This window comes from Mus musculus, chromosome 13 (genome assembly GCF_000001635.26).
Source record: "Mus musculus strain C57BL/6J chromosome 13, GRCm38.p6 C57BL/6J".
NCBI lineage: Eukaryota > Metazoa > Chordata > Mammalia > Rodentia > Muridae > Mus > Mus musculus.
Window position 1 is genome coordinate 100,424,430 of NC_000079.6, and position 19,716 is coordinate 100,444,145.

General features: G+C 42.6%; 1 protein-coding gene across 1 annotated transcript in view; it reads right to left on the reverse strand.

Annotated features, from left to right (window-relative positions):
* Positions 1–19,716, reverse strand: part of Naip1 (NLR family, apoptosis inhibitory protein 1) — a 45,095-nt gene that overhangs the window by 16,660 nt on the left and 8,719 nt on the right. The window contains exons 4-11 of the mRNA NM_008670.2: positions 19,190–19,289; positions 12,871–12,952; positions 11,994–12,045; positions 8,774–8,893; positions 7,971–8,070; positions 4,740–4,821; positions 3,528–3,585; positions 953–3,064 (exon numbers count right to left, since the gene is read on the reverse strand). Coding sequence (NP_032696.2) covers positions 953–3,064; positions 3,528–3,585; positions 4,740–4,821; positions 7,971–8,070; positions 8,774–8,893; positions 11,994–12,045; positions 12,871–12,952; positions 19,190–19,289 — 2,706 coding nt within the window. The remainder of the gene's footprint in view (positions 1–952; positions 3,065–3,527; positions 3,586–4,739; positions 4,822–7,970; positions 8,071–8,773; positions 8,894–11,993; positions 12,046–12,870; positions 12,953–19,189; positions 19,290–19,716) is intronic.

Here is a 19,716-nt window from a genome sequence, read left to right on the forward strand (position 1 = left end):
AAGACTATATCTATTCATATATATATATATACATACATACATATATATATGTATATATATATATATATATATATGTACAATTAACTTTTAAAAGCTGCCATAAGTTTGAAAGAGCAAGGAGGGGTATGTGGAAAGGTTTACAGAGAAGAAAAGAAAGGCTGAAATATTTATACTCTCAACACACAAATTATTTTTTAAAAGAAAAAGGGTGGTACAGACAGAACAAGACATGCTTCAGCATATAGCAGGCTGAAATACCAAAGCTCTGCTACTAACAACTACAAAATTTTAAATCAATTATTTGCAATGGTATAAGAACTTAGAAATAAATTGAATGAAAGATAGAAAAGACTGAGAGCAAAAAAAAAAAAGACACCTCCACAACTAAGGGCTTCTGTTGTCTGGCAGAGGACCCAATAAGGTTCCCAGCACCCAAACTAGGCACTTCACAACAACCGATAGCCACAACCCCAAAACTCTGACACTGTTCTCACACCTCTGAGGACAACTGCACACACACGCACATGAGCGCACACGCGCGTGCACGCACACACACACATACACTGAAATGAATACTTTTTCAAAGAAATCATTATAAAAATGAAGTCTATCCTAGAAACTACGAAAGATTGCTTAGAAGACATAACAATTATTTGCCTATATTAAGTATCTTCTCTGGAGAAGCCAAATACATGATTCTCCAGCATCATCTTACCCAAAGTCCAGCATTTAGCAATAAGAAACAATTGAAATGCCCTTATAAGGACCTTGAAAGATGAACTTCTGGTGGAATATTGTTGTAGAGTAATTGGGACCTGATTCTATGACTCAGGGCATTCTGCTACCCTAAAGAGTGAAAGTGTTTAGATCCTATCAAGGAGTTTCACTCATCTAAGCCATGAATGAGACGCAGTGTCAAGCAGAGTGGCTATGGGAATACACTCGGGGATACCTGGTAACTGGTTTGTCTCTGAGACCTCGAGAGACTGCAGGGCAGGCAGGGTGAGAAGCAGCTCCTGTTCTGCTCTGCTGAGCTCCAGCCTGGACATGGAACACTTGGTGACAGAGGCCTTACTCAGCTCCAGAGCTGGGCGGATGCTTTCAAGGAAGCCACTGCTGTCGGATAAACGGAACTCAATACTCTGTGAAGCTGAGAAGACTTCCATGAGGACCTGGAGCAGTGCTTGATCTGCTGGACCCATGTTGGTCACTCCAACTTCCAGCCTAGGGATCTTGCATGGCTTGGGGGACAGTTTCCAATAGCCAGAGCTTATTTTAGGTGGCTGTAAGGGGAAGATGTTCTTAATACTCTTTATGGTCTCTTCATTTTCAGATAAATTTTTTTCATGTTCCTTCATTTGTTCAAAGGCGGATGCATAGTCCTGATCTATAGTTGGTGGCTGTAATGTTTCAAAACTTTTTTCCATGACTGAATAATCTACAACTTTTGGCACTTTATTTCCATTTATCGAGACTTCTAAACTCTTCACCAGTAACAGGCTTTCTGGGTGGTCCCTAAAGTATTGTAAATTCAGTACTTTCAAAGCCAGTGTTCTCCCTCTAAGGAACTGCAAAATAAATGGAGAACATTCAGCAACAGTGTTGCTTTCATAAGCAAAGTTTAGAGCAATGCGCAATAAATGTTCTGAAACAAATGAAGAGTAATATTCAGGAGATAACAGCCACAGTTCCTTAAGTCCCTTCATTATTCGGGAAGTTCCTGGAGGGTGATTTACATAATCCTCATTTTTATAGGTATTCTCCAGCAACTCTGTCTCATCCACCAAGTGAAGCAAATGAGATACAACTGTTGGCCCTGCCTTTGATGACGGATGGCTAAAGACATACTTCAAAAAATTGTTGTAGGTGGTCAAAGCCTTCAAGGGTGAGTTAATTTGTCTCAAATAATAAAGTCCCAGATCTTGGTCTTCCTGCCTATCTGAACTCAGAAGTTCAGTCAGTCTCATGGCAGCAAGAAACTCCTGGAACAGCGGACCTAAAAACCGGTAGACTGGCCTCAGTCTCTGGGCGGTGAATTTGCTCATCAAGCAGGTGGTGAGCTCTTCATCTTCATCAACTCCTGCCTCTGCCAGGTCATCACTATTGAACTCAAAGCATGATGAGAAAAGCCCTGTCAAGGCCAGCTGCCCACATGAGGACACGGTGGCTTGGAGAGGCTTAGCTGCACCTTTGTGCTTTAAGGACAGGTATTGCATGTAGGACTTGAAAAGTGCCATATCCTGAAAGGGCTGGTCAGATGGATTTTCAAACCAGTCAGTACATACTGCTGCCACGAAGAGGGGGGTCTTGTGAATTCCCTGTAAATCTTCATTCTGTCCAAAATAAACCATAAACTCTAGTAGACGTTTTATATTATGGGAGAAGAACTTCTTTAATATATAGACAGTATTGGACAAGGGAAACTCTTTGATCTCTAGACTCGTATCTAGGTATGAGCGGATGCCCCTGACCCTGTTTGTATGCACAGCGATCAATAAGCAGGTCCGTGACAAGTAGTTTTTTGTAATCAGTGTATGTAGGGCTTGGGGGAGTGAGGCCAGCCCACTGTAGTCATCCAACAGGAACAGCACCTGGTGTTGTAACTGCTGGATGATGCTGCTCAGACACACTTCACTAATGCAGCCTCCTGCCCCTAGGAGTTGGGCACAGATGATGTTGGCCAGTCCCTGGTCTGGTGTGATGGAACTAAGGGAGAGGTAGAAGACCAGCTGGAACCTGTACAACAAGGGGCAGCATCCTGATGCCCAGAGAAAAGCTATCCTCTTCAGGAAGGTTGTCTTTCCACTGCCAGTTTCCCCCTCCACACACATGACAGAGCTGAGATTGGAGAAGACCTCAGGGATCGTCAGGGCCCCTTGCACAGGCTGGCTGATGTGCTTTGAAATGATGGACACATCGCAGCCGATCAAGTGGTCAGTGCCAAGGCTGGAGCACACTTCTGGCAAGTTCATGTGGCGAAAAGTGGCTTTAGTGTAGTTGTCTCTTAGCTGCTCACTCAGACTCCTGGCCTCTTGAAACCACTGGGCTTCACTCCTACCCAAGCCTGTGCAGAGAAGGAAGATACACTTCAAATCTCTCTGATAGCTTTGCTTGTCTGCTAAGGGTATTTAGGACTCTCCTCCACTTCACATAACACCTCCATACACCTGAGGTCCTCCCAGACCTTTTCATAGCATCAGAATGCTGTCCAAGCCTCCCACTTGACCTGGGGGATTAGGCAGGATTCTGAAGAATACTATGTCACCCTAGTTTCCTTCTGAGCTCTCAGGAGACCAGCTTGCTGCATGGTGCCTTTAATGCTGGCTGGTCTGGGTCTGACACAAGGACTCTGTTCTTAGTCCTGCATTCACTCTCAGGAAGCCACAGGAATGCTCACTCTCTCATCCACACTTCCCTTCACCTCAGTGCTTTCCTCTCTAGCAGCTCCCTGGATAATTATAAATACACTTTCCTTTCAAATCCTATGGTCGAATACCCAGAATCCCATGCTGCTTTTCAGTGCTTACCCACCACTGTAGAATGAACTGCTGCTGGATCATCGTGGTTGCTTTCACTTGTGGTTTCCTTTGAAAGATAAGTCATTTATTATATCAAAACTGGTTCTTGAATCAAGATTTGCCACTTTATTATCATTGAGGTCCAAAAATCCTCTCAATGCTGATTGAAGGAAGAGTACTCTACACATTAAAGAGTTAACTTCACACATAAAGAGTGTATACCTAGGTAGTATATGCACAGTATGTGCATCCTCGCTATGGGGAGCACTGTGTGAGTACTCACATTGTACCATGTACAACAAGAATGGTCCTCAAAGAGCATTAAGCACAGCCTCTGTCCTTAGTCATTAGTTAAGTCTCCTTACATATTTTAGTCAGACCCTGGGATGGATGCAGAAGGATTATTGCGCACACACATTTTGAGTAAGAGAGTTTCATGTAGTGTAGGCTGGTCTGGAATTCCTGTGTATCGAAGGATAACACTTCGTCCTCCTTTCTCCACTTCCCAAGTGAAAGGAGCCTCCACACACCCCTGACTTCAAAATCATCCTTTTTTTCTATTCTGGGACTCTAAAAGTCTTTCCACACATAGTTTGTTCAGAGCTGAAGACCTCTTTGTGTCTATTAGGGGGATGTCTAGTAGCTGAACCTCAATCCTTCCACTTACATCATACACAAGACCTTGGGTTTGATCTCCTCGATTACAGTAAAGAACAAAAATCTAATAGGAACATACTCATAATTCTGTCATTTGGTAGCAGGAGGATTACAGATTCCCAGACAGTCTGCAATTTGAAAATAGCAAGTTCAAAGTCAGCCTGAGCTGTACAGTGAGAACCTGTCCCAAACAAAATTTCAACCAAACAAAATGAAACCTGCCTTGCACATCTCAAAAGAAGTAAGAAGTCAAGCCCACTGCCCTCCAGAGATTGAAGATGGGGTCCAGGCAGCTTGGATGATTATCAGGAATAAGGCTGAAAGAATTTCACCAATAGACTTCTTACAGGGAAAGGGGTGGACTGTGTGTTTCATGGAGCTAGATATTGGGTCACCCTCATTCACTGAGAAGTTCCTGTCTATACTTATCACTTGAGAGTACTTTCTAGATACTTGTAGAATTTCCCTAAGTCTGATACATTTACAAATGGCAAGTGCTGTTCACAAAAGTGTTCCACCACACAACCATGTGCTGCTGAATCAGAAGAGGGCAGTGTTCATTACCATGGCTTCTGGAAGTGCACAGTGGCTCTGAAGGGCTGGAATCACTTCTGCAGAGGACTTCGGGGTTTGGAGAAATACACAGCTATGCAGAGGAGAGAAAATCGTTCTGTTAAGTGTTTCCATTGGCTTTTATAAAACATGAAGATTCAGGGCCAAGAATGAAGTAGAAAGCTAACATTTTCAGTGATTCTGTCAGTGCTGCACTATATAAACATTCAGCCAGTGGCTTTCAATAACATAATAAATGTGGTTTGTAAACTATTGGAAAGGATATTCAGGGAATATGTTGGGATGAGTACAGAGTTATTGTCTGTCCATGAATCCAGCTAAGATGAGCTTAACGAATAAAAATGGTAATCAACACTGTGGGAGCAGACACAAGGAGATCACTAGGGTGAAGTGGGAAATTCTGGTTTGTTTGGAAAGTCAGTTAATGTCAAATGATGTTTTGCTGGGGCACATAGGTGAAAGGATGTCTTGCTAAAGCATTCAGTTGAAAGAATGGTTTCCTGTGGCAGACACAGGTAAAAGGATGTTTGGACATTGCAAACATGTGAAAAGACCCGTGATGAACTAACATAAATATGACCCCACAGACTGTGGGACAGGAGCAATGAACATTGGTTTGGTTCGCTCCGTCTGTCTCACCTATTCTTTGCTAACAACTGGCATGTATTGGTTTGCCTTACATAACTTTGTTGAGTTCCACTACTGGTGATGCCAAAAAGAAACTCGCCAAAGAACTGCTTGTGAGATTCCTGCAGTAGCTTGACACTTCCATAGCCTGGCCTCGCAGGCCCTTTATTGTTATTGTCCTTTAAACCAAATGTATAAATACACTAGGTACTCATAACAGCACGCTGGTTTGTAATTAAAACAAATGTCCATTGATAGATTCTAGACCAAGCTTTAAATACAGCTACATTGCCTCCCAACTTACCATCCCAGGGATTGATAAGAAGTTCCCTGCATTCTCAATAATTTCCTACATACTATTTCCAAATAAAAAGAAAGGGGGGCTGGAAAAGTGGCTCCTCGGAAGAAGACTTAGTGCTCCTGCAGAGGAATCAGGCTTGGTTCCCAACACCCTTATCAGACAACTCACAACCTCCTGCAACTCTAGTCCTAGAGGATCTGAGGCCCTTTCTGACCTCTGTGGACACAAGGCATGCAAGTAGTGCACAGATACGCATGCAGAAAAAGCACCCATGCACATAAAATCTAATACTTAAGAAATATTTTTTAAATAAGATGATGACTTATTTGAGAAACAGTGAGTGCTGGGAAGTGGTGGCACACGCTTTTAATCCCAGCACTTGGGAGGCAGAGGCAGGCAGATTTCTGAGTTCAAGGCCAGCCTGGTCTACAAAGTGAGTTCCAGGACAGCCAGGGCTACATAAAGAAACCCTGTCTCGAAAAAGAAAAAAGAAAAAGAAATGATACCCACTGCTGAAAATCATCTTCTAACTCCAAGATTAGATGGAAATATTTCATTATTTATTTAGTTATGTATGTATGTATGTACGTATGTATGCATGTATGTTGTGGATAAGTCTTGCTATGTAACCGAGGCTAGTCTGAAACATGTGATTTAGAAGAAAATGGGCCAAAGGAATCTAGAGGCAGATAAGATAGGGTAATGGGAGGATGGTGGTGAACATGATTGTAACAGGCTGTAATGTGTGTGTGTGTGTGTGTGTGTGTGTGTGTGTCTGTGTGTGTGTGCGCGTGTGTGCGCGTGTGTGCGCGCATCATATTATATATACATTGTGATGGTTTATATATGCTTGGTCCAGTGGTATGGCCTTGTTGGAGTAGGTGTGTCACTGTGGGTGTGGACTTTAAGATCCTCACCATAACTGCCTGGAAGACAGTCTTCTAGCTGCCTTCAGAACAAGAGATGAAATTATCAGCTCCTCCAGCCCCATGCCTGCCTGAACACTGCCATGCTCCCATCTTGATGATACTGGACCTGCTCACTTCTGGACCTGTAAGCCAGTTCCAATTAAATGCTGTCCTTATCTTATAAGAGTTGCCTTGGTCATGGTATCTGTACACAGCAGGACAATCCTAAGTAAGGCATACATATATGTAAAGGTCATAATGTACATATATGAACATGTCATTACTGTATATAATTAATGTACACTAATAAAAACATTTTAAAAGGACATTTTTCATCATTTCTAATATTATTACCATTCTATATCAAAACCAGATAATTATTTAAAACATTAATTTTAAAGTTCAGTAATTAGACTTACATCAGTTTACATCAATTTTACGTAAGCATTGGATGCATACATAACGCTTCTGAAGAGCTAAACAGAGACTGCAGACATCAACACTGTTGCAGATTTTCATGCCTTCAAAGGGATACCAGAGCAAAAGACTCTTGTTTCTTAGTTACAAGTGCTGGATTTTAAAATAGATTGATTTTAGGATAATCCATATTAAAGCATTTAATATAAAAGAAAACTGGATTTCTTCCTTCATGTTTCAGAGACTAGGACTCCATATTTAGACCACTGTGCTCAGAAATACACACTTTACAATGTGCATATACTAATATTTATCTTTGAAGATTCTAATTACTAAGTAAAACAACAAATTTCATTCTATGGCTGAACATTTCTAGAGTTGTCTTGTGTGTGGAAGAGAAATGAAAATGACCTTGAAGAAGGGCGGAAAGTGGGCAAGAGTAAATCAATAGTAAGGCATTGCCTAGTGTGCCCAAGTCAGGGCTTCTGTCCCCAGCACTGGGAAAAGAAAACCACTTGGGAAATCTCAGACAGCAGAAAGAGAAAACACTAAAGGATTCCAGAAAGAGGAGAAGAGGAAGACTAGTTTGTAATGAGAATGATCAGAAAGGCATGGGATTTCCAGATATGGTGGCATCCCTCAGTAATAACAGCACTTGGGTGGCTGAGGCAGGAGGATCATGGGTTCGCGTCTACCTGGGTTAGATAGCATTTCTATGATAGTTTGGGCTACATAGAGAGACCCTGTCTTTAAAAATCTGTATAATGAGCCAACTAAAACCAAGATGAAACAATGAAGAGAAAAAAATCTAGAAAGGGAGAGTGTCATGGGAGCAAGGGATGAAGACATAGGATGTGTCCTTCACAGAGGGAACAGAGGGTGGGCAGAGACCATCCACAGGTAAGACATGGACAGTGAGGGAATAATAGTTGAAGCACATTCACAGTCAAGAGAAGTCATTTTGCTTACTTGGGAAAAAACTTGTTGTGCTCTTGTATTGGGTCGTCACCTTCTGTGCACTTCTCCATACATCCTCCACAGGAAAAACACTGGACAATGCCCTTTTTGCCTAGAAAAGGAATAGGGTCAGTTCAACAGCACCTACAGCTGCCAACTCAGAAGAACATAACTCCAGATTATCCAGTATAATCCTACTTTCATCTCCAGTTGGATTCTGTGGCCAAGTCATGCAGGAGGAAACGGTTCACACAGGACTCTTGGTCCTTCAGTAGGCTGGTCAGCCATAGTCACTGAATGTTCCTATGCAGCACATACTTTGATAAACCCATCATCCTAAATGATTTGCCATCAGGTTCTGGAATAGGAGCTCCATGAGAGCAGAAATTCTGTCTGTTCTGGACACTAATGATATACTGGATATTCACAGAAACAGGCAATCAACAAGCAATTGCTTACTGAGTAAATCAGAAAGAATATACTCATAGCTGGGGTGGGGCAGAAGTACAAATTTAACAGTATCTATGCAAGCTAGATTATGAAGAATCACTTGTCTCTCCCCACATCACTGCCAGCTAAAGAGATGCTCAGCCTGAAAGCACTGACTGCTCTCGCAAAGGAGTCAGGTTTGGTTCCAGCACCCACATGATGGCTCACAGCCATTTCTAACTCCAGTCCCAGGATCAAACACCCTGTCTGGCCTCTGAGGGCAGCATTGCAGACATGTCACACATACTTACATGCAGGTCAACACACACACACACACACACACACACACGCACGCACACACACATAAAGAAAATAACCTGACTCACCTGTGTAGAAAAGGCCAGCTCTGACCAAAGCATCAACAGCCACAGGTGATTCGTGGGGCCAGTCCTTAAACGTGTCCATCCTTAGTTCTTCATTAGCGAAGACGCTGTCGTTGCAGTAAGCTTGGGGGAAAGGATGCAGGTGAGACCAGTAGGCTTTGATGTTAAAATTTAAGTCAGCTGTGTTCTTGCATGAGTGTGTGTGATCTGTGTGTGTCTGTGTGCTTGCATGAGTGTGTGTGGTCTCTGTGTGTCTGTGTGCTTGCATGTGTGTGTGTGTGGTCTGTGTGTGTGTGTGTGTGCTTGCATGTGTGTGTGTGTGTGTGTGTGTGTGTGTGTGTGTGTGTGTGTGTGTGTGTGGTCTGTGTGTGTGGTCTGTGTGTGTCTGTGTGCTTGCACATGCATGCATGTGCTCCTGTAGGTGGAATGATCTGATGACCTGTGCTTGGTTAGCAGAGCAGGAAGGTGTAAAATTCAAGAGTGACCCTGTCAGAACTATGGGAAGAGAGTGGCAAAGAATGGGTTACTCCATGAATTCATTCTATTCATTTCTGTGTGTGAACAGTGTGTTAAAATGTCACTTCAGACTGTCCTTAACCTTGTACCATCAGGATACAACAAAATCGAGAGGTGATTCCTGCTTCCCCTGTGGCTTAAAAACAATCATTTTGGTGGCTTGCTCTGTGAGATGAAAAAGATTGAGGGTGGGGTCTCCATCAGACTTTCTACCCCATCCTGGCCTCTGGACACTGGTTCCTGCATTTCCCATGCTGTGAGGACTTGAAAATTCTATTGCCCTTACCTTGGTCTCACAAGTTTCTCAAGCTGAAATCTTGCTTGCATTCACACTTCACCCTAGATCAGGAGTGTTTGCCTTTGCTTTTAGTGTTTCTTTGGCATATGAATACTACACTTTAATTAATTAACAACAAAAAGATTTTTACAGTTAAGAAACCTTTATTTTATGTTTGCCTTCTACTAAGCCATGAGGTCACAGGGAATATGTTCTACAGTTTTCCTTGGTGCCCACAGGGTGTTCTCTGGTTGGAGCAGCCTGGCACTTCAGTCTTTCTTTGGCTTCCTTCTTGACCTGATCTCTTCACCTATCTCAGGAAGCTTCTCAAAGCATACATTTTGAGTGTGTTCATGTTTATGAAGGTCCATGTGCATGTATGGACCCATGCCTGTGGAAGCCACAGGACACACTTCACTGTTTCTCCCTGGTTGTTAGGGAAGCTGTCTCACTTCCCAGGCCAGGTTGTGGAACACTGGGATCCATGCCTCTGCCTCCCCAACAGGGATCACAAATTCACAACAATGACACCTGGCTTTTGTCACATGGATCCTGGAGGCAGAATGCAACGTCTTGTCTTTGCAAGGAAAGCACTCTACACTCAATGGCCCAACCCTGACCCTTAGAGTTCCTAATATGCTCAATGCACTCAGTCTCTGCCCAGGAACTGCCCTAACTTGATTGTTTAATAATGACAAGAGCATGCTCAGTAACAGTGTAGACTCTGCCACTATTGCTATGGTAACATTCATGTAAGCTGCTACTATGGAGACACACTGGAATTAGCTCAAGTCCTGTGTATGAACAATACTCTTAACATCTGAGATGTTCCTTCTTTCCCATGTTGATGGGAGGTGGCAAATGATTTGCTATGTAGTAAGCTAAACTTACTAAGCTAAGCTTCAACATGTGATATTTCTGCCTCAGCTTTCTTAGTGCTGGGATTACAGGCATAGACCTCTCTGTACTTGGCACTAAATTCATATAGTCTGTACCCACCTCTAACCCAATGTCATAGTTCAACCTGGCCATAAGTGCCTCCTTCCAAGAGCAGCAATTGCAGGAGTGAGAAATCCTACCATAGAATTCTTATGTGCACTCTCCCTTGTCCCCATGTCCCTGACCTCTGCTGGGCCTGAACTCAGAGCCTGTCCTATTTGCTATATAGATGCTCTGCTGACCTAAATTACTAACACCGAGGTTTCATTTTCCATGGATGCTGGAATGGATCCAGAGGACCTTGCCCATGCTGGCCAAGCAAGTACTATCCTCATACCTGTTACATGATTTTATTGTGAATATTCCTGAATTTCTTAACAGCACATGGAGCCATTTAAGACTACATTTATGTCTGTAGATGTAGCTCAGTCACTAGCACGCTCTCCTGGCCTCCACGAAGGCTGAGGTTCCATCCCCAGCACCTGAGAAGCTCTGACTCAGAACTCAGCAAAAGGGTCACAAGTTCAAGGCTCATTTGAGTGTGAGGCCAGTCTGGGATAGAAGAAACACTAAAACTTGCTTCCAAAACATTTTATCCACTATTTTAGTTGTTTGAAGGGAAGCATCTGTTACAGCACCAACACTACATACTTAGTTATGCATATCTACACTAAAAACTAAGTCACTTAATGAATGGATCCTTGGTACAGAAGCTTGCCACTAAACCTAATAACCTCTAAATTAATTCTCTCATGGTAGAAGGAGAGAACCAAGTCCATATAAATTGTCCTCTGACTTCTGCACCTCCACACATGGGACCCATGGGCATCCACATGCAATAGTAAGTAAATAATTGAGTCTATAATTTTTACATTTACTTTTAAATTTTTCTTTATTTTTGTCTGCATGGTTGCCTGCACCACACATGCACAGTGGCCACAGAGGTCAGAGGAAGACACTGGATCCTCTAGAACTGGATTTGTGGAGTTGTGAGTTGCCAAAGGGTGCTGGGAACTGAACCTGAGTCCTTTCCAAGAGCAGCAAAGTGCATTAACCACTGAACCATCTCTCCTGCTCATAAAGTAACAACAAAAACAAACCCAAAATCATTCCATAATAGAGAAATCACTTGTGAAGATAAGTTTTAAAGAAGGGCTGGAGAGATGGCTCAATAATTAAGAGCACTGACTGCTCTTTCAGAGGTCCTGAGTTCAGTTCCCAGCATCCACATCAGACAGTTCACAAGTGCCTATAACTCCACCATCAAGGGATATGATGTCCTTGTCTGGCTTCCAAAAGCATCTGTATTCATGTGGCAGAGGGAGAGGGAGAGGGAGAGGGAGAGGGAGAGGGAGAGGGAGAGGGAGAGGGAGAGGGAGAGGGAGAGGGAGAGGGAGAGGGAGAGGGAGAGGGAGAGGGAGAGGGAGAGGGAGAGGGAGAGGGAGAGGGAGAGGGAGAATCAAAGTGTTTGGAATGTGTCTGAGGTTTTACCTGATACCATAGGTAATTCTCTTCTGACCCAGGAATTCACAAAATGTTCTCCCTGTGGAAAGAAATTTGGTTACTGACTGATTAACTTATAGAATATAATCCATCTCTGAGCTGCAACTGAAGACGTTTCCCCACTAAAGCCAAGTTTCATTAGAGCAGCAGAATTTGGGCAAATCAGTCCTTTAATTTTGGTTTGATTTTTATTGATTTGGAGGATTTTTATGCAGTTCCAAACATCAGTGAAATGGAAACTTTCTCAGGGTCACTCTTACCAGACACCCAGCTCAACAAGAGAACTGCAGTTACACACACAGATGTATTTGACTCATGAGGAACTGAGACATGGGAAGAGGGCTCACATCAGAAGGGCCTCTCCAACTGAGCAACTCTCCCTCTGAGAGAACTGCACCCAGACTTTCAGCCCATGCTGTCTGCAGATGTTGCTTCTGAGTCAGTCAGCAAATGCATCTCCTTTGGCTTCAGTTTCGGTTGTGTTTCCCACTGCCCTCACTAGTTTGAGTCTAGATGCTCAGCTGCAGGAGGCATCTTGAGTGCCCTGCCTCTGTCAGGTACCACAGAGAACTGAGTCTGACATCCAAATGGAAACAGCAGAAGGGTGCTAGGGGAGTGGCCTCAGTCAGAGGGAAGATGAAGGAGGCAGAAGCCACCCACAGCCAGCATGGAAAACCAAGTCTACATGGTTCCAGCTTAACAAGAGAACATTTTTGTTTTCCTCTCTGTCAGCCAGAGATGAGAAAGGGCGAAAGACACAGAATCCGTCAGAAAACAAAACAAACAAAAGCCCTCACCCTGACAATTCAGATATGATTAGGTAAAGAACATGTACTATTGGAAAAAGTTGGCTGGTATAAATTACCGTTACATGAACAAATCCCTCATAGCCTTGGATATACTGGGCAATTTCCTCTGAAGATTTCTTACTTTGAAGAAATTCACATCTGTAATTAGAAATACAATTAAAATATACCCCTATAAATAGAGATGTTCTACATTCCAATGAGCACTTGATAAAACCTATTGAACTATTGGGCTTTAAATATCAGTAAAACTGTCAAAAAACAAAACAAAAAAAAAAAAAAAAAAAAACTTGCCCCAGTAGTATGCACAAGACCTGAGCAGATTCAAACCAGATGGACCCCTGAAAGTGAGAGGAGGAAGTAGACACAAGGCCCCACCCCTAACCAGGAACTATTTGCAACTGATACCTGCTGATAATGGGACGATCGATTTCTCCAATGGCATGTCACAGGGTATAACAAAACACTCCAGAGCAGGCCCCACGCCCAGGAATAGTTGGTCAACACAAAACAAACTACACATTTTTTTTTTACTGCTTTTGATTGTTTTGATTTTTGGCTGTTTGTTGGGGAGGGTGTTGAAACAGAGGGAGAAAGAACATGACCTTGGCTGAGTAGGAAGTGGGAAGGATCTGAGCAGAGTTCGGAGGGGGGAGAATGTGATCAAAATTATTGTATTAAAATTTTAAAAAACTCATCTTACTCATGAGAATTACAAGTGTTCTGATAGGACTGGAGAGATACTCTCTTCTGGTGTCTGAAGACAGCTACAGTGTGCTTATACACATAAAATAAATAAATCTTTTTTTAAAATTCTACCAAAAAAGACTTTAAAAAAAACAAGTGTTCTCATGGAATAATTTTTTTATATTAATGACAGCACATATAGCTTTTTAAATTGAATCTTCAGATTACTTTTGTTTTTATTTTAAAATGAGGTGTTCCTGTGTTGACGGTAAACTCCTGGGCTAAAGCAATCTTCCTAAATCAGCCGCAGGAGTAGTATAAGCCTGTTCTATGGATCTCTGCTGTCAGTTTCCTTAAACCAGAAGTGCAAAACAAACAATCGAAGAGATTGATACAGACTAGAGAGACTGCGAAATCTTTGCCTTTTTGATACAGCTGAGGGCGGCTAAGCCTAGTACCCATGATCAGATCAAGGACAGAAAATGAATCAATGTGAAAATTAGTTGTGGCATAATGAAACAAAAACATCATGATAATTTTTAAAGTAACATATTAAATCTATTGGTTTTGATTTTTATAAAGTATGTTGAATATCATCTTGAAATATATTCCTTTTCCATAAAAGGAAAGCTACTTTTTAAAAAAGATTTGTTTAGCCAGGCAGTGGTGGCGCACACCTTTAATCCCAGCACTTGGGAGGCAGAGGCAGGCAGATTTCTGAGTTCGAGGCCAGCCTGGTCTACAGAGTGAGTTTCAGGACAGCCAGGGCTACACAGAGAAACCCTGTCTCAAGGAGGCAGAAGCCACCCACAGCCAGTCTGAAAAACCAAGTCTAAGTGGTTCAGCTTAACAAGAAAACATCTTTGTTTTCCTCTCTGCCAATCACATGCAGGAGATGTTTATTTTATGTATAAGAGTACACTGTAGCTATCTTCAGACACACCAGAACAGGATGTTGGATCCCATTACAGATGGTTGTGAGTCACCATGTGGTCGCTGGGAATTGACTGCTGAAAGAACAGTCAGTGCTCTTAACTGCTGAGCCATTTCTCCATCCCATGAAGCTACTTTTAAGATTAAATAATATTCCTCTAACTGACACTAATGTTTCTTTCTAATGGTGTGATAAGGGACTGAAAACTCTTTTGTCAATGGGGGTGAGACCAGCCTTCTCCTCTTACATTCTCAGGAGAAGATGAACTCCATCACATAACTCAAATATTCTCAAGGGCTTCTGTCCACTCGGTGTCTGTGGCATCCAGGGTCCTGGCTACATTTTTCACATATTTCCTTGCACTGCACTATGCCTGAATGTAACCCGTATAAGCCATATCACATGGGGTGGACTACAGTGAATTGGGTGATCAATCCTTTCTAAAATACCGTAATAAATCAACTTGTTTTAAAAACATTTCAATACTTGTTTCCTGTTGAGATAGGATTCTGGATGGCACAGGCTCACCTTAGGCTCTTTAAATATCAAAATTAAAAACCTTCCATTTCTGATCCTCTTGGCTCCACCTCAACAGACCTGGGATTACAGGCACCTGATACATGCTATCATTCCCACCTCAATATTACTTTCTTAAGCCGTGTATGGATTTAGTTTAATGCTTGTATTATGTTTTTGGGTTCCCAAATTGCATGAGAAGCCTACATGTAAGACACTGTCTCCAGCTGGTTCTGATTGGTGAATAAAGTTGCCAGAGGCTAATGGCTGGGCAGGGAGACAGAGGCCGGACTTTAAGATTCAAAGGCAAGGGGACCAGAGAAAAGGCAGTGCCACCATGCTAGAGAAACACAAGGATCAGGCCTGAGAAGTGCAGGACAGAGAGACAGCCAACATGTAAGAGTCAGGGACCGCGGCCCAGGAGGGCTGAAGGCTGGGACGGCCAAGATGGAATATAGGTTTTATTAAGAAATAATTCAGGAATATTGTAGGGGTGTGTTAGCTACGTGGAGGTTTGGAAGTGGCCCCACCATAGGTGTGGTGTGTGTGCATGTCTTACGTTTGATAATCCACAATGATAATCAAGAATATTGGGGCCGTGAGTAGCAAGGAACTCACACTGCTGCTGCCGGGTGAGTAGACTAGATTAATCAACTACGGCAACAAAACGGTATTTTTAAAACTACTGCAATTGCTAGGGATGGTGACGCAAACTGCAATCCCAAGTCCATGTTTCAAAAGTGAAAATTTTATCACAACAAGCTTACACTGATTATTCAGTTTTTAAAAGTTTGAGAATATCCAATATTTTCTCAATATTTCATAAAAGAAGTGACCAGGCAGCAATTAAAACTGATGCACCTGCTCTTGTGTGAGCAGACCTCGCTCCTTCCAGCTGTTCGGCCTGTCACTGAACTGTCTCCTCTTCCTGTGTGAGTCATGTTCCATCTGCTCTGGGTCAGAGAAGAAGCAAAGGACCCCTGGAGGCAGACGTGCAGCTCTACTTAGGGCTGATGACAGAGTCCCTGCCAACAGTGTCCAGAGTACAGCCAACAACACTACATGCAGGGCCCTGAGGACAACTGATACAAGCTGGGCCAGAGCTGGTTTAGGAGCCTGGAACAGCAGCATGGGCTCTGTCTGAGACTGAAGTGTAGCAGGTACATCTGCAGGGTACACTGTGACTCCCAAAGAGCAGTAGTGGCAGTCTATGAATTGCTAATCACGGCCGCACTGTTCCTACAACCATCTCATCCCTTCTCAGGAAACATTTCTCCCTCTTACTCTGTCTTCACTTATTTCTCTTTCCTCTTTATTCCCTCTTCCCTTCCAACCTCCTCTTCTCTTCCTTCCTTTTAGACTTCTTTTCCAAATAATCTAAGTGAAGAAAGCAAAGGAAGAGGGAGAGGACGCAGAGGAGTAGGAAGAAGAAGGAAAGAAGAGCAGAAGCACATGGCCTGGAGAAGCCACAGGTTCTAAGAGGTCTCACAGATGTGGAAGATGGTAGTGTAGTGTAGAGGTAGGTCTGCCCAGTCTAGATGCACAGCATGTATTCATATTAATTGAGTCATGTTTTCATTGCCAGAGCTTGTGTGGGTTGGAGATTTACCACAACAAAGTAAGATGTGAAATTTTCTCACCACCTCACTGCTCAGCAAACCCAAGCCCAAGATCATCTATTTAATTTATGTCATCTCATAACTTTTTCTGCACATTTCCTAACAGATTGTCATATAGTTTAAGAATATTTAAGGCTGCTCGCCCTACATGGGCTGTGCATATTTATGTTTCCATTTAAATATAATTCTAGATAGCCTTTCATTTTTGTGAGCATGCTGCCTATGTGCAAGGTGTCTTGTAAATACTTGCCTATTTGGTTTAAGTGTGACCTTGCATCTACTCAGGAACCTTCCTATACACAGTAGTGAACTACAAATATTTTTTTAAAAATAAATAAAAAACTCCTATGCACAGTGATGCACATCCAAATCCTAGCAGATCAGAGGCTGATGCAGGAGGATAATCAAGTTTAAGCCACCCTGGGATTATATAAAGAGACCTTGTCTTTAAAATAAAATAAAAGCCCTTCCAACCAAAATACCAGTTTACTGAAATTAGAGAAAAGCACTGAAAACAAACAAACAAACAAACAAATAAATAAATAAATCTGGCTAAGTGTAAAGTATAGAAAATTATACAGGGCATGTTAAGTAACTTCTTTAAAAAAAATAACAGACAAGGAAAATTGTGAGGAAAATGAAATGTATAATTCTGGGCTGGCAAGACAGGTAAGGGAGTGGTAGGCTTGCTACTGAAACTGAAGGTCTGAGGTTGACACATGGGACTCATTCTCACAGACCATCTTCTGCCCTAGCATCCTGGCATATAAACAACATCCCCAACCCTTCCACACATATTGAAATCTGGTTTAGAAACATTAAAGGATGGGTGGGAACGAGCACTTGAATGCGGATTCAGATACTTGACCTTGGGCATCAATGCCATCTTTTCCTAGCAGACTTAATGACAGTGTGGCTCAACTTGTTATTAAAGTCTTCTATGCTATAATAGTAACAAATTCTTTATGCAGCACCTGGAATTCACTTTGAAGTCACCTGTTATTGTTATTCCATGGAAAACATTAGCAAGAGATAGATGGAACAATTCCTGACCGGGTGCTGACAAGTGCTTATTACTGCTCCTTTTATTTTTATCAATCATTCCATAATGAAAGCTTGAAAGCCAGTGAAAGGAATAAATTTTTATTTGGCAGAAACAAAAACAAAGGAATTACAAAACCAGTACGAAACACTAAAAATATTTACAATATAATTTTTCTAAGCAGAGACGTACAATAACAAAAACCTTGAATCTCTGAACAAAACATCTGTTCTCTTATGACACTAGGATGTGGGCAACTCAGGACCTACCTGGTCCTCTCTCACTTTAGCAGAGGGTGGCTTTGAACTCCTGATTCTCCAGTGTCCACCTTCCTAATGCTGGGTGTGTGCCCCTGCACCCAGCAAGCATTTTCATTTGGTGCATATGTTGCAGGATGTGATATTATCTTAATGCCTTAAACATTCTTGCTTTCTGTCATGTCTACACCACTGCAGCCCTGGGCAGACTAACGCATTTATTAGTTAGGGTAAGTCACACAACTGCAGCTTGACAACGCATCTTAGTATTTGGAATGATAAGTAGATGGCTTGGTAGATAAAGTGCCTCAGCACAAGCATGAGGATCTGCAGTTTGAGTCCCAGTGTCTACTTAAAGGTGGGGCATGGTCACACTTCTCTAACCCTAGTCCTGGGGTAGCGGAGACAGGCGGCCCTAGGGCTCACTGTCCAGCTAGTCTAGCCAATCTATGAGTTCTGGTTCAGTGATCCCTGAGAGTGATGAGGTAGCCATGCTCGGTCAACCTGAAGAAGTCCACATATATGTGTATGCACACACACACACACACACATGCACAAATATATTAAAATGAAAGCGAAATAGAAGAAAAAAACAAAGTGCCCATGATTCAAATTTGTTACTTACATTACTTGAAAGTTCTGGGGTACATACAGACACCAAACTCAGGCCCTTTGCTGGATGCCAAGAAGTGCTTACTGACAGGAGCCTGATATCGCTGTCTCCTGGGAGGCTCTGCCAGAGCCTGACAAATACAGAGGCGGATGCTTACAGCCAAACATTGGACTGAGCACCAGGTCCCCAATGGAGGAGTTAGAGAAAGGACTGAAGGGGCTGAAGGGATTTGCAACCACATAGGAAGAACAACAATATCAACCAACCAACGCCCGCCCCCCCCCAGAGCTCCCAGAAACTAAACCACCAACCAAAGAGTGCACATGGAAGGACCCATGGCTCCAGCCACATAGGTAACAGAGGATGGCCTTGTCGGACATCAATGGGAGGAGAAGCCCTTGGTCCTGTGAAGGCTCGATGTCCCAGTATAGGGAAATGCCAGGGCAGGGGTGGTTGGGTGAGTGGGGGAAGCACCCTCATAGAAGTAAGGGGAGGGAGGATGGGATAGGGTGTTTCCAGTGGGGAAACCAGGAAAGGGGATAACATTTGAAATATAAGTAAATAAAATATTCAATAAAAAAAGAAAAGAAAAGTTCAGGGGTGATCCACATAGGAGAAAGATCAGAACTCAAGGGAATATTCCAACAATGTGGCACTTTTGCATCCTGTTTTATTTTGCTTTGTAAAAAATAAAATACTTATCCACTTACTTGGGGAACCACTTGGCATGCTCCTTCCAGGGGTCATCTCCTTCTTCCCAGTTGCCCAAGCTTCCGCCACAGGAAAAACACTGCACAGTGTCCCTTTTACCTACAGATGCAGGAAAGGGTGTGACTGACCGGCAATGACACCAGCTGTGTCTTGGAGCTGGCTATACTGCACCAGAACAAGACAGACTCCAGCATGCCTGTTCTATGTAGGGGCTACAGAAGTGCTCTAGCACTCAGCCATACCCACAGCCCACTGCTGGTACATTTAAGGTCTATATTTGAAGAAAAGTTACATTTTACTTAAATACACAGGCAAATACATGGCTGCATGTGTGTGTGTGTGTGTATAGATATATAGCAAACCAATAATGCTACACTAAATACATATTAAAGCAGAAGCAAAATTGTTACACTTAAAATTTAATGAACTACATCTTATGTCTAATATAACACTCTTCATCAGTGAATGCTCATTTACAAAATATTGCTCACAAAATGGAACCTAAACTTTAAATACCTCAGAAATG